Source organism: Diorhabda sublineata, chromosome 1 (assembly GCF_026230105.1).
Source record: "Diorhabda sublineata isolate icDioSubl1.1 chromosome 1, icDioSubl1.1, whole genome shotgun sequence".
In the NCBI taxonomy this organism is placed as follows: Eukaryota; Metazoa; Arthropoda; class Insecta; order Coleoptera; family Chrysomelidae; genus Diorhabda; species Diorhabda sublineata.
The window spans coordinates 14,141,277-14,156,528 of record NC_079474.1 but is presented as its reverse complement, the minus strand read 5'-3'; the positions used below and the strand labels follow the sequence as shown (position 1 = coordinate 14,156,528).

The 15,252-nt window shown below is 31.7% G+C and overlaps 1 protein-coding gene across 1 annotated transcript; it reads left to right on the top strand.

Annotated features, from left to right (window-relative positions):
• The first annotated feature begins 4,701 nt into the window (after nt 1-4,701).
• On the top strand, nt 4,702-15,211 carry LOC130451823 (putative fatty acyl-CoA reductase CG5065). The gene is made up of 9 exons (XM_056791112.1): nt 4,702-4,947; nt 5,248-5,405; nt 6,267-6,357; nt 6,487-6,639; nt 10,116-10,218; nt 11,733-11,925; nt 13,206-13,445; nt 13,502-13,771; nt 14,856-15,211. The coding sequence occupies exons 1-9, from the start codon at nt 4,702-4,704 to the stop codon at nt 14,986-14,988; spliced, it is 1,587 nt and encodes a 528-aa protein (XP_056647090.1). The 3' UTR covers nt 14,989-15,211.
• Nucleotides 15,212-15,252: the final 41 nt, after the last annotated feature.

Below are 15,252 nucleotides of genomic sequence, written 5' to 3'. Positions count from 1 at the left end.
TGAAAAATAAAACTTGTAAATGTGACATAACAATAAACGTATTGGAGTTCTTAGTCGATTTTACAGAGTGTCTACTAAAGTTCGTGGCTTATGGAAAACTTCAAAACTGCGAGGATGGTACCAAAAGTTCTTGGCCCAACAAAGAAAACACAAAAATTCTTAACAAAAAATATATTTATTTGTCAACGTAGACAATTTTATCGGGAGATAACACATCAAACTTCTACCTCAAACCAAAACGAATAAAAGATAAGAATGCTATAAATACAGAATTATCCTAAAATAATTGGAAACAGTACTATGAAAATAAATTAAACGATGATGAAAAAAAAACATAACACAGAGAAATTCATAAATAACAAAAAAGAAGAGGAAGAAGAAAATGCCCAACTAAACATGAAGTATAAGAAGAAATAAAAAGACTACGTAATAGAACAGCCCCTGGAGAAAAGAAAATAGAAGCTGAGCTGTTCAAATACGGAAAACAACAAAAGAAAAAACAAATTTATTAACGTAAAAAGAAAAGGAAGAAGAAAATGCCCAACTAAAAATGAAGTAGAAGAAGAGATAAAAAGACTACTTAATAGAACAGCCCCTGTAAAAAAGAAAATAGAAGCTGAGCTGTTCAAATACGGAAAAGAACAAAAGAAAAAACAAATTTATTGACGAAAAAAGAAAAGGAAGAAGAAAATGCCCAACTAAAAATGAAGTAGAAGAAGAAATAAGAAGACTACGTAATAATACAGCCCCTGGAGAATAGAAAATAGAAGCTGAGCTATTCAAATTCGGAAAAGAACAAAAGAAATAACAAATTTATTGACGAAAAAAGAAAAGGAAGAAGAAAATGCCCAACTAAAAATGAAGTAGACGAAGAAATAAAAAGACTACTTAATAGAACAGCCCTTGGAGAAAAGAAAATAGAAGCTGAGCTGTTCAAATACGGAAAACAACAAAAGAAAAAACAAATTTATTAACGAAAAAAGAAGAGGAAGAAGAAAATGCCCAACTAAAAATGAAGTAGAAGAAGAAATAAAAAGACTACTTAATAGAACAGCCCCTTTAGAAAAGAAAATAGAAGCTGAGCTATTCAAATTCGGAAAAGAACAAAAGATAAAACAAATTTATTAACGAAAAAAGAAAAGGAAGAAGAAAATGCCCAACTAAAAATGAAGTAGAAGAAGAAATAAAAAGACTACTTAATAGAACAGCCCCTTTAGAAAAGAATATAGAAGCTGAGCTGTTCAAATACGGAAAACAACAAAAGAAAAAACAAATTTATTAACGTAAAAAGAAGAGGAAGAAGAAAATGCATAACTAAAAATGAAGTAGAAGAAGAAATAAAAAGACTACTTAATAGAACAGCCCTTGGAGAAAAGAAAATAGAAGCTGAGCTGTTCAAATACGGAAAACAACAAAAGAAAAAACAAATTTATTAACGAAAAAAGAAGAGGAAGAAGAAAATGCCCAACTAAAAATGAAGTAGAAGAAGAAATAAAAAGACTACTTAATAGAACAGCCCCTTTAGAAAAGAAAATAGAAGCTGAGCTATTCAAATTCGGAAAAGGACAAAAGATAAAACAAATTTATTAACGAAAAAAGAAAAGGAAGAAGAAAATGCCCAACTAAAAATGAAGTAGAAGAAGAAATAAAAAGACTACTTAATAGAACAGCCCCTTTAGAAAAGAATATAGAAGCTGAGCTGTTCAAATACGGAAAACAACAAAAGAAAAAACAAATTTATTAACGTAAAAAGAAGAGGAAGAAGAAAATGCATAACTAAAAATGAAGTAGAAGAAGAAATAAAAAGACTACTTAATAGAACAGCCCTTGGAGAAAAGAAAATAGAAGCTGAGCTGTTCAAATACGGAAAACAACAAAAGAAAAAACAAATTTATTAACGAAAAAAGAAGAGGAAGAAGAAAATGTCCAACTAAAAATGAAGTAGAAGAAGAAATAAAAAGACTACTTAATAGAACAGCCCCTTTAGAAAAGAATATAGAAGCTGAGCTGTTCAAATACGGAAAACAACAAAAGAAAAAACAAATTTATTAACGTAAAAAGAAGAGGAAGAAGAAAATGCATAACTAAAAATGAAGTAGAAGAAGAAATAAAAAGACTACTTAATAGAACAGCCCTTGGAGAAAAGAAAATAGAAGCTGAGCTCTTCAAATACGGAAAACAACAAAAGAAAAAACAAATTTATTAACGAAAAAAGAAGAGGAAGAAGAAAATGCCCAACTAAAAATGAAGTAGAAGAAGAAATAAAAAGACTACTTAATAGAACAGCCCCTTTAGAAAAGAATATAGAAGCTGAGCTGTTCAAATACGGAAAACAACAAAAGAAAAAACAAATTTATTAACGTAAAAAGAAGAGGAAGAAGAAAATGCATAACTAAAAATGAAGTAGAAGAAGAAATAAAAAGACTACTTAACAGAACAGCCCTTGGAGAAAAGAAAATAGAAGCTGAGCTCTTCAAATACGGAAAACAACAAAAGAAAAAACAAATTTATTAACGAAAAAAGAAGAGGAAGAAGAAAATGCCCAACTAAAAATGAAGTAGAAGAAGAAATAAAAAGACTACTTAATAGAACAGCCCCTTTAGAAAAGAATATAGAAGCTGAGCTGTTCAAATACGGAAAACAACAAAAGAAAAAACAAATTTATTAACGTAAAAAGAAGAGGAAGAAGAAAATGCATAACTAAAAATGAAGTAGAAGAAGAAATAAAAAGACTACTTAATAGAACAGCCCTTGGAGAAAAGAAAATAGAAGCTGAGCTCTTCAAATACGGAAAACAACAAAAGAAAAAACAAATTTATTAACGAAAAAAGAAGAGGAAGAAGAAAATGCCCAACTAAAAATGAAGTAGAAGAAGAAATAAAAAGACTACTTAATAGAACAGCCCCTTTAGAAAAGAATATAGAAGCTGAGCTGTTCAAATACGGAAAACAACAAAAGAAAAAACAAATTTATTAACGTAAAAAGAAGAGGAATGAGAAAATGCATAACTAAAAATGAAGTAGAAGAAGAAATAAAAAGACTACTTAATAGAACAGCCCTTGGAGAAAAGAAAATAGAAGCTGAGCTCTTCAAATACGGAAAAGAACAAAAGAAAAAACAAATTTATTAACAAAAAAAGAAGAGAAAGAAGAAAATGCCAACTAAAAATGAAGTATAAGAGGAAATAAAAAGACTACGTAATAGAACAGCTCCTGGAGAAAAGAAAATAGAAGCTGAGCTGTTCAAATACGGAAAAGAACAAAAGAAAAAACGAATTTATCAACAAAAAAAGAATGGTGAAAGCTGACAAACGAAGCTGGGATCAAAAAAAACTATAACAAAAGAACAAGGGGGTAATTCACCTCAATAAAGGGATATGTAAGCGTTAGCCATAATCCAAGAAATTCTTTGTTCACAAATTCCCTGGAAATGTTCATTATTGCTGGTTGCCAAACAAATACTAAACAACGTAGCGTCCTTAAACTTCCTATCTTTTTAATCTTGTAAAAGTCTTCTGCTATAACTTTTATATTGCAGCCTTTTGTTTATATTTCCACTAGGTTTGAGTTTGGGAACAATTTGTTTTTGGATAGTTTGAAATTTTGACTGAATTATCTCAGTAAACAATTTTTGATATCTTAAAAATTTTTGTTGTGAAATAAATAATAGAAAAGTTGAAGTTCAAGATAAAAAAGGACTTAAGTAGACGACATATTGTATATATATTTATATCCTCTACAGAAAAAAAATAAATCTATCACGATATGATCTTCCTGCTTTCTCTTTTCTCCGTATACTAACAACTATCCCATTAAGATCTTATGAACTGCATAATTGCAATTGCAAGTGAAAATACACTCTAGTTGCATTCTATGTGTGAAGAAAATCCGATTAATCATATATTTTGTTATAACAAATTGGGTGAGTTCAATTTTTTTTTAAAAATTAATTATTCTAAAATCTTTTTAGAATATCTTAGTATGTTTTGAAACAAAAAACAACTTCCATATTTTACAAGAATCTGCCATATTTCCACGATGTGTTTTCCTACATTCTTATACATTCCAAGATGTTTCCCAGCGGTATTATAACTTTTCAGTTCTTTCCTCGTGTCCACGACAGATAACTGCCGAACAAGCTTTCAAGGATTATCTCGAAAACAAAAGATATTTTTCGACTGCATTTTCAGACAGTTAAGACTTCGATAAGGTGTTGTCAAAAGGCCTGTAATGTTAACTGAAGAAATTAGTACCACACCAATTTTAAAGTATCTTTAAATCATACTTAAAGGACATTTTCTTTCTTCAAACATAATTTCATGGCGATAAGTTTTAACTTTAAAAGACGTACTTTAAATAATACGTTTGGAAACAAAAATTGCAATGGAAATTAGAACTATTTATGATGAACTATAATTGACATTTCCTCATCATATATTTGTGATAATAATTTTTTATATGCATTCCCGTGACTGCCTTGAAAGTAAATAGATTTTACACAGAAATCACGAAGCGGTTTTATTGTTGTGGTTCCCAAATTTTTAATCCAATCAATAATTCCGTTAATAAATTTATCACCTACCCTATTATAATAATATATAAAGATAAAACTAATTTTATAAGTCAATAAAAGCTGATCATCTATAAATTTCAGATTTTTTCATCATCATATGATAATCCTATTTGTTCTTTTTTTAGAAATATGCCCAACGTTTTTAACGAAATACGATCAAACACATGGAATCATATCTACGATGGCAGGAATAGTATTGTTGATTTTTACAAAAATACCCATATTTTAATCACCGGCGGTACAGGTTTTTTAGGAAAAGCCCTTATAGAAAAACTTCTTAGATCTTGTCCGGATATTAAATGCATTTATCTGCTATTGCGACATAAAAAAGGAAAAAATGAAATTGAGAGATTGGATGAATTACTTCAGAATCCGGTAAGTATTTGGTACAGCTGTTTCGGTGTTATAAGTGTAGTTATCTTGAGCACAAGAAAATCTGTATTCAATTCTCGCTAGAGGTGTAAGCAAAAAGACATGATTGAAGCTGAAGGGGCAGAGGCCATACGTTAAATGAATAAATAAAGAGTATTAAGAAATGAAAAAATATTTTCTTTATCGTATTTATGACCTTTTAATCTATTTCGTAAATGCTGAGATGTCTGCCCTATGTAGACAGCAACACAATAAAATATTTGATTGAACAGACAATTATCAATGAAAAATTTTGTTTGATAGGTATTTGATCGTATACGGGAGTTTGATGGGGAAATATTTAAAAAAATAAAACCAATTTTGGGAGATGTTTCGTTACCGAACTTAGGGATGAATAACGAAGATTTAAATGTTACTATCGAAAATCTAAATATTGTATTTCATTCAGCTGCGACTGTAAAGTAAGTAGCATACAAAATATTATTTTCGTTCAACTTGAAATGCTAATTTATCAATTATCATAATTCCAATAGAATCGTTATGTAACAAAATAGTACTTACCTTCTTCACAATTCATAAGAAACTTCTTATCCAACATGAGCTGAATTAATCAAAATAATTGGTTAGGACTCCTCAGAAATGATCCATTATCAAAGTCCAGAAGTCACAAGAGCACAAATAGAGGAAGAGAAACTCAGAAGAAAAAAGACAGGCTGAAAAAGAAATGGATAAGAGAGGTTGCGACAAATTTGAGAAAAGTGGGAATAAAACTGAATAGAAAGAAAGAACAGAGGAAAGAAACAGATGAAGATGGTATATTATTTGCTAACTAGCTGATGAACATTATTGTTGTGGGACTGTGGCAATCAAACACCAAAGTGTATTCTTTTTAATATATATTCCGATCTTTCAAATACTTATGTACTCATCATCGGGGAATAAATTGATTGATGATTGTGGTGTCTTGGATTTTGTTTATTATTCTAAAAGAATACACTTTTGTGTTTGATTTGTCACAACTGAAACGTTCATAAACTAGTTGGCAAAGACTTCGTTCCAATTTATTTATAACAAGAACTAGAACTAGAATATTGAGGATGGGGGCAAATTTAGAAAAGAGAACTCTTTAATAAACTAGAAAAAGAAAAACCATATGAAATCTAAAATGAATTTGAAAAATCTTTAGTTGTATAAGTGAATGAATTCAATTTGAGGATGGCTTCCTAGACGTTGTATTACTACGGTACATAATTGTATTGAATAGATAATTGTGATAAACGTTCCCCTTATTTATAACTTTCTAATAATAAAATATTTTATAGATTCAATGAGGATCTAAAAACTGCCTTAAATTACAATACATTAGGAACTAAAAAAGTTCTGGACTTTTGTTGTAATCTGAAACGATTGAAGGTACGTTGAATGAAATTCTGTGTTGGTTAATTTAGAAATATTATTTTGTTAGTGAGTTCAAATAATGCTTCAATTTTGAGATATAAGTTATCGCATTTTTGATGTATTTTGAAATAATTTTGATTCCAGAGTTTTGTTTACGTATCGACCGCTTTCAGTAACTCGGATAAGGAAAATATCGAGGAAACTGTCTACGAAACCCCCTACGATCCAGAAGAAATTTTCAATATAATTGATAACCTCTCCGATTATGATTTACAAGTATACACAAAAAGATTATTGGTAATGTAAACGTATTTTATTGAAGGATAATTGGCTATGTATTTAAAAATAATTATTGAAAAATATTTGTCCTAAACATTTTATAATGCAGCTGACCAATGCCATATTTGTTTCACTTCATGCAATTATTCCCTAAATACAACGAGATCTGACTATTGAGTAATAATCCTAATGTTTGAAAAGCTATCTTGTCATTCAATTTTTGTTTTTGACTTTGAAATTAAACCATTATTACATTGGCAGTGGTAAATGGCTCCGTACATAAGGTACAGTTCTATGTCGTCGTTTGCTGGCCACATATGTCTGATACGGTAATTGTTAGGCTGATCTCGTATGGTCTGATGATGCCGCCAATTTATAAGCCTCTTCAAACAGTCGTTGGTGAAATATTTTCCTCAGAGCGAACTGGTGGAACACGAAAAGGTGTTTTTAGATCTTCTACATCCAAATTAACGATTCTTGTGATTGACACGTTGACTGCCAACTACGAGATAACTCGTCCGGTGTTTACTTGCCATTTTTGTGCAGCTACGATTAAATTCGGAGCATATAAGTGCTAATATAGATAGATGGCTTCTGGGAAAAGAACAAAAAAGACAATGCTGGCTTGCATGAACAGAAAATTTATTAAAAAACGAACAAAATATTTAAATATAAAAATAAGTCGAAATTCAGTAAATAAAATAATATTTTATTGTTTGTGGAACAGACTCTCTAAATAATGAGACTCTTGCAATTTCATTTTTTTCGAAACTGGTTGAATCTCTTCTCCAATCAATGCGACGACAAATTCTTCTCTGAACTTCATCAGTTTTATTTTAAGGGGCACACCAAGTGTGAATTTTTAAAAATAACATACTAAAATTTTAAATCGATATCTTAAATAGTTTTTGAGTTACAGCCATAGATAGTTGCATTGGCTACGGGACATACCATCGTTTTATTTGCTGGAGTGATTACTCGGAGACAAATCATCCGATCGCTATCAAATTGTTTTTGCATCTTCTTTATATAGTTCTCCATACGATGACCCTCCATTTTTTTGATCTGATCAAAAATCGAATTATGACAGGCTAAAAACGACCAAAATTTTGGGTAAAATTTAACTTTTTTTTCAACATGCTGCTATTTTGTCAATTTTTGATTTTTTTGTTCGTCCGAGGGTCATCGTACAGATAATATGTTTTAGTTTAACGAGAATTTTTTTTATTACGTTTTATTAACGGAGAAGGCTGCAATCACTCCAGCAGTAGAGGAACTTTTTTTGGCGCCGCTGGAGATCGCGTGTCATTTCAAAAATATTTAATATTTCATTTCAAAAATTTTACTATATATTCTCAAAACATGTATAAATATACCTTCAAAATTTTAAAACCATTAATTCACTAGTTTTTTTCGACAGATCGAATCGTGTCTGTGAGTGTCTGCGTACGAAGAGATTTATGTTATAGCCAACTAAGAGATAATTCGTAATACTTTTTAAAAACACACATTTTTTATGCTTTTCATGATAACTATGCAGTAGAATTTGAGTTTTTAATAATAAAAACCCCACAAAAATTATCGCATCACTCATTATTTTTCAAATATTTTAAATGTGTTGCCTGTTTTTCGAATTTTATTATTATTACGAATTAAAACACCAATAGATACGCCTTTTTGTATACATGTATACAAAAAAATGAGCGGTGCTTAAACTAAAACCATCCAATGAATTTCTAATAGCGTGTGTTGCCGCTCCTCCCTCTAATTACAGCTTCCATTCGTCTTGGAAGGCTTTTAAACAGATTCTGGACGTATCCTTGCGGCATGTTTCCCCAGAAGTTAAAAAAAACATTTTGAAGATCATCTAGTGTTCTTATTGCCGCCGGATGTTGCTGAATTTGCCATCCTAGATGGTCCCAGACATGCTCTCTTAGGTTAAGGTCCGGACTACATGCAGGCCAATTCAGGGTGGGTATCTCGACCTCTTCTAAGTACTGGCTAACCACTCTAGCAGCGTGCGGACGAGCATTATCGTGCATTCGCACAGAGTTGTCACCGATATGAGGCATATAGAGCACTTCATGGTGTTCTAGGATATTGGTTATGTACCTGTCAGCATTTAGTCTTCCATCGTTCACTGGTACTAACACTGGTGTGACTCTCGAAAGAAATTCCTCCCCAAACCATGACAGAGCCCCCACCAAAACTTTCAGTTTGATAAAAATTAACCTGATTGTGCCGTTTACCACGTCGCTTATATACTGGTACACGCCTGTCTGATGTGTACAGAAAAAATCTTGATTCATCCGTGAATAAAATATTGGACCAATCTTGAATATTCCAATTTGCGTGTTCTCGAGCAAATTCTCTGGTAAGACGTGAACCTCTAGCTGACACCCTCTCAGCCTATTTCGAACTGTTTGTAGGCTTATTCGGACATTACGAGCAGCCAACAGATTGCAGCCTTCGAGCGGTGGTATGCCGTTAACCTCAAATAGCGATCATCTAATACCGAAGTTACCCTTCCGCGGCCTTGTCCGGGTCTTTTGGTTAGCTGCCCTGTTTCTTGGTAGCGAATAACAACTCTGGATATGTTGCTTTTTTAAACTCCAATTACCTCGGCGACGTATCCTTGACTGCGGCCATCTTGTATGAGCGCGATGATTCTAGTGGCTTCATCATTCGTCACATGTCTTGTTAAACGTTGGGGTGCATCCATTATTAACAAAATAAATTTAAATTTTCACCATACAATAACACAATTTGCTTAGAAAGTTCTCGATCTCAATGCATTCTCCAAGACAGAAATGATTTACTCGAGCATTTTTGCTTCCAAAAAAATTTGTAAGAAATTGTAATATTTTTGCTCATGATAAGAAACCAGAAATATCTATCAAGTTGATACATATACAGATTGTCCCAAAAAACTAAAATTAAGTATTAAAAGTATCCTAAAATACCAGTGATAATTTTTGTGGTCTGTATATAATGTAATTAGAACAAATTTTAAACGGAATTCTGAACCTTGCCGTGGCAGTCAACGTGTTAAATAATGCTCGAAATGCATTTTGATTCGAAGGCTCATTTGCATAAAAGGGTCTAACAATGTGCTGCATTAGTATCAAAATGTCAAATGAGGCTGGGCATAAAACTTTAAGATGTAGCTCACATGGGCCGCCTTTGGTGGTTTTTTTCTCATCTGGTATGATCGCCTACAAGATAATCAAATAAGGATTGCTAATAGTTGTTTATGTTGTGGCTCTATTCACCGTTAAACATTTGTTTTGTATTTAGAAATTTAATGATTTTCCATTCTCGAAAATTAAGTAACGCACTGCAAATACAAGATCTTGCGATTAATGATTTCCTGTTAATTTAGAGCAAATACATCCTTCCTTTCCATAGCCGTATTATTTTAATTTTTTTTGCTTTTTACTCTTTAATTTATTTTAGTTAATGTAACAAAACATTTTAATATTTTTTTATTGTAGAAAAATCATCCTAATACGTATATTCTCACGAAATCGATGGCGGAATTTGAGGTTTTAAAATACTCCAGGGCATTACCTTGTGCTATTGTCAGACCATCAATTAGTAAGTTGCCATAAGTAAGATAAGAAAGATAATTATTATTCCCTTTCCCTAATTCCCTTTCAAATTAGATTTGCTCAATTATTGATATTGTAATAATGGTTACTCTCCTCGCTCTAATTAAACTCTCCAAAATTAGAAAATTTATGTATCCCCCTGTATCCTACAGAACCGACAGTCCAAATCGGCGACCCTGTGTTGTATCTATGATAACCAACTTCCTCGTGCTCTGTGATTAGGCCTACCAAAGTCTCAGCCTTCCTTCTAATTAGTTACAGTATTTTCGCCCCCAAGCTATGGGGTTTGTCCCACCTATAAAGTTTTTGGCTTTTCTACATTCTTATGGATTATTGTGTGTCTGTCTGAATGCCAGAGCGATATATAATATAATATACTTACAAAACAATGGTATCTTTCAAGCAAACAGTGAAACAACTGGAGGAAAATATCCTCGCAAAAAATACGTTTTGATACATCAATTAATAATTTTTTTCTACGTCAGTTATAATATTGACGTTTTTTTTTCATTTATTTGCATTTACAAAAAAATGAAATTTTTGAATCGGTCAAAAAACGTGAAGAAAAGTACCGTAGCGGTTCTGTTTTTCACGCATTTGCGTTATAAAAAGTGACTTAACGTGTCATCTTTTAACGCAATTATAAAATTAATTCAACCGAAATAGTGTAGTGTAAACGTTTTATTTCTCATGCCGATTCGTTTCTCCGATAAGTCTACGGACGTAAAAAAATGTTGTATGAAACTCGTGAGTAAAGTAATTTTTTTTCACTCGTAGGCTTGTGCGGTTAAACCATACTAATCGTGAATAAAAGTATTACTTTACTCACTTGTACCATAAATAACTATTTTAGACGACGCCATCTGAAAGTTGCTCGTTCTATATTCATTTACATACCGAAAGTTGCGTTTTTAGTGTTCCATGTGGTGAATGTGACAGTTCCGTACTGCAAAACACTTTCGGGCCGCTCTGGAGTGACTCTAGCCACTTCAATGTTGACAGTTGACAGTTTAACTTCGATGATTTTGCATAACCTTAAAGCTTTTATAGATGACTCAGATGACAAACAAAACACACCTTCAGAGATTCCATCAACATCTAGTAGAGATATACATAATAAACAATCTGCATCCAATCCAATAAATTAATATTATCATTGCATATATCATTAAGGACATTATATTGTTCAATAAATAAAATATTTATAATTCTCTATTATTGATTTTCTTTCTTCAGTGTAATTGACAAAGTTTTGGATCTTATGCGTCGTACAAAAAATGTTGTGAACGCCGCGGCTGAAATACTACTCGTCTGTTGCTCGCCTCGTTTCGCTCGTCTCAGAATCTTCAGACTCGTCCAACAAAGTTTATTCCTTAGATACAAATAACTATTGTTTAAAGCTTCAAATTCTGTATTAAGGTTAAAAATTATTACTAAAGAGCAAATTTGAAATTTTTCTAATAATTTTGAGTTACTAATTCATCGTTTAATTCTCGTTAGTCACGGCAGCTTGGAAAGAGCCGTTTCCTGGTTGGGTGGACAGCATTAGTGGAATCACGGGAATATTCATGGAATGCGGAAGAGGAACAATCAAATCTATTTTATGTAACGAAAAATATAGAATGGATATTATACCAGTGGATATTGTTGTAAGCACCTTGATCACCTCTGCTTGGCGTACAGTGAAACACAGGTAAAACTTTTGTTTTAATTCAATTTTATATAAGTAAACTTGGTGGTGTTTATTGAAAAACTAATCATTTCAATATATCATGTGTCGGAGTTACTCATATCTTTCCAATTAATTTTGAGGTTATGTACACGGAAAATTTCATTAGTTTCATCATCAAGGATAGTTCACGAGATTATTACTCTGTTCTCAATAAAATTAGAGGTATAATCGTAAAGCAAGTGGCGTTTGCATTATTCTCCGCTCAGTATTGTACATTATGACATAACATGAGCTCAATGCTGATTGAGCGTAGAGGGTAGAGGTAAGGAGAGCTCTCTCTGTTTGTTAAAATTTTGTCTGTACTATTGCGAAACTTAAAGATAGCGCTAATGTATCAAGCGTTTTTGTGGAGAATTATTGAACTACTATTCGTCGTTTTGTGGCGGACACATTTGTGATTAAAACTCCATAAGAAAACGTTATCCTTATCTCCACCCTCCAAATGTGCATCTATTCGTTTGCTGATATTATTAAACTAACTAGAAATCTCGTTCTATTTGATTTTTGATTATTTTTTCGCCAGAAACGTCGAACTAATTGAAATTCATAGACAAATACGAGTAAGTAAAAACAGTGATGAGTACTTCAATGATTCTTCGGTAAAAATATAGGTTCAGTAGCTTACAGACTGTAGACTCCTACAAGGATTAGGCTAGGACGTTATATCAGTAAGCGTCGAATATTTTATCTTTTAGAAACAGGTTCATAATCGATCCTAACCTTACTAGGATGCGATCGCTTCGTCAGCAGCTCAGTATACAAACTTTGGAGAATAGTGTGTGTTAAATTTGGGTTTGGGACTAGAAAAATGAAAAAAAAAATAAACAAATGGTTAAAAAATAAATGATCGAAACAAAGATTGTATTGAGAAGATGGGTGTGTATAATGGTACAGATACGGGGGTATTATTCCATGTCAACAGGGTACAGGGAAATCACAGAAAATCTGTAATACCGACGAGTAACGACTCTGGTTATTAGAGGACGTCTAGTAGTGGTCCTCGAGATAAAAAGTACGTTTTTGGCAAGGACGTTGCTTGTTTTGATGATGTTAATCACGTAAAGGGGTTATAGATCATTTAGACGACTTTAGATTGAGGTTATATCTATATTGACATGAACGGTGTTGCTTATGTTTTGATTTGGCATTTGACAGTTGACTACTAGGTTATCTTATTTAGTTGTTGGTTCCAGTTGGTAATATGTGTACAGAATGAACAAATTTTGATTTTTTGATTTCAGATCAAATTCTCTGAGAGTTTATAATTGTACAAGTGGTCAAATAAATCCAATTACATGGTGCAGATTTAAAGAGTTAACTTTAAAGTATACAAGAGCATTTCCAAGTAAATACGTCACATGGTATCCATCATTTACCTATAGAACGAGTAAAATAATACATATGATTTTAGCGATTTTTTATCAAATTTTACCTTCAGCTTTATTAGATATTTACCTGTATGCCGTAGGTAAAAAACCGATGTAAGTGCGAGATTCGAAATGTTATAATTTATTATAGTATAAATAATTTTTTTCAGAATGTTAAGAATAAGCAAAAAATTCTACGACGCTCTTTTAGCAGGAAGTTTTTCATCTACTAGAGAATGGAACTTCCAAGTTTGTACAATGAAAAGTTTGATAAAGGCAGTACAAAACGCACCGGATGGACACAAATTTGAAATTGATATAACTATCAATAACGGTTTTCAATGGGCAAAATATGTTGAGACTTTTAATTTAGGAGTAAGGAAATACATTTTGAAAGATGACATGAAAAGTATGGTAGAAGCTAGAAAAAAATTACGAAGGTTTGTATCTAGAAAATATTATTTCCACATACTTTTTCAGTTGAGGCAATGTAATGGATGGGCTGAAAATTTGAGGGCGCTAATAGTATTAAAATTATTTTCAGCTACTCTAACTTTCAAAAGACATGTGTATAAATTTAACAGCTGTCGTATTGTATCACGATTGAAGCAATTTTTGTTAATTTCAAAAAATGAATAAGAATTTCTAGTGTTAATAAATTTTGTTTTTTATTCACGCCAAGGCTTGGCTTAATAAACATTATTCTGACTTCACTCCAGAAAAATTGACCGTTGAAAAGTTTAAGCGAGTGTTCTAACCGAACAAATTCAAGGGTCTCTCCTTTTCAGTTCTGCAAGAATACCTTGAAGATTTGGCATCATGTTTGAACATACTGTAGATTGTTCCGTATATTAGAATTAACCTATCAAGTTTGATTTTTTAAAAATTTCTCTGATACATTCCTTTTTCATCTCATTGTGACACCTTTTGTGGACTTAGTATGAGAAGTATTTGTCAAAAACATTATTTCTTGGGTAGCATCTCTTCTAGACATTCCTTGACTACAAAGTCGGTTAAAAATAGTTAAAATCACTTTTTGAGCATCTTTTGGTAGATCTTGCCGTCTCTTTTCAACTGTTTGACCTTTCTCTGTGTTAGGCTCTAGTAGGACGTTTACCAAATCTGCAAATCCACTTGTAGATGGTTGATCTTGAAGCCACGGTCACAAAACTTTTATTTAAGATAAATCTAAACTTACAAAGGATTATTTTTTGTGTAATTTTGTTGTTTATCTATACTTTCAAATGATTAATTTGCTTAATATTCAGTTAGCAGTGGGACGATTCATATCTTTTGGTTAGGTTATTGTTATCTCTTTTGGTAGAAATAAGATTTTGCTATTTGATGACCGGCATTATACAGTACACAGTAAATTTACTAAATTCTTTTCTGTTAAAATTTCCTACACATTCTTAATAAGATTATCAAAGAAATTGTCAACAGTAAACTTTTCAGTCCACGTGTTACAATACGCCTTTTCACAAACGAGATACAACAATTTAAAACTTCATTTTTCTATTTCAGATTATACTGGTTCCAGAAAATTATTGAGGTTTTTACAATTTATATAACTTTGAGGACATTTTTTCCATACATGAAACGTTATTTTACTAATTATTTCGAAAGATCAATGGAGCTACAAATTTTTACAGATTAGTAAAAGATAATTTCAGTTTTTAATTAAATTTATTAATAAAGGGTTCTATTAACAGTGGAAATTGCTACATTATCCTATGAACAGTATTTTAATCTCATTAATTACACCCTCGAATTCGATTTAAACGGTAAAAGCTCGTCAACGAGAACGAAATCAAATACAAATTCAGTTCTTCCACGTTGTTTATCTTTTTTTGTTTATTGCTTTTTCTTAGAAATTTCGAGTTTCTCTTCCAATACGTCGTAATATACCGGGGAAGTAGGA

Coding starts and splice junctions, on each gene's coding strand:
- LOC130451823 (XM_056791112.1), top strand. CDS start 4,702: ATGCCCAACGTTTTTAACGAAATACGATCAAACACATGGAATCATATC. Junction 6,640..10,115: donor TATACACAAAAAGATTATTG/GTAATGTAAACG, acceptor TTTTTATTGTAG/AAAAATCATCCTAATACGTA. Junction 13,772..14,855: donor GCTAGAAAAAAATTACGAAG/GTTTGTATCTAG, acceptor TTTCTATTTCAG/ATTATACTGGTTCCAGAAAA.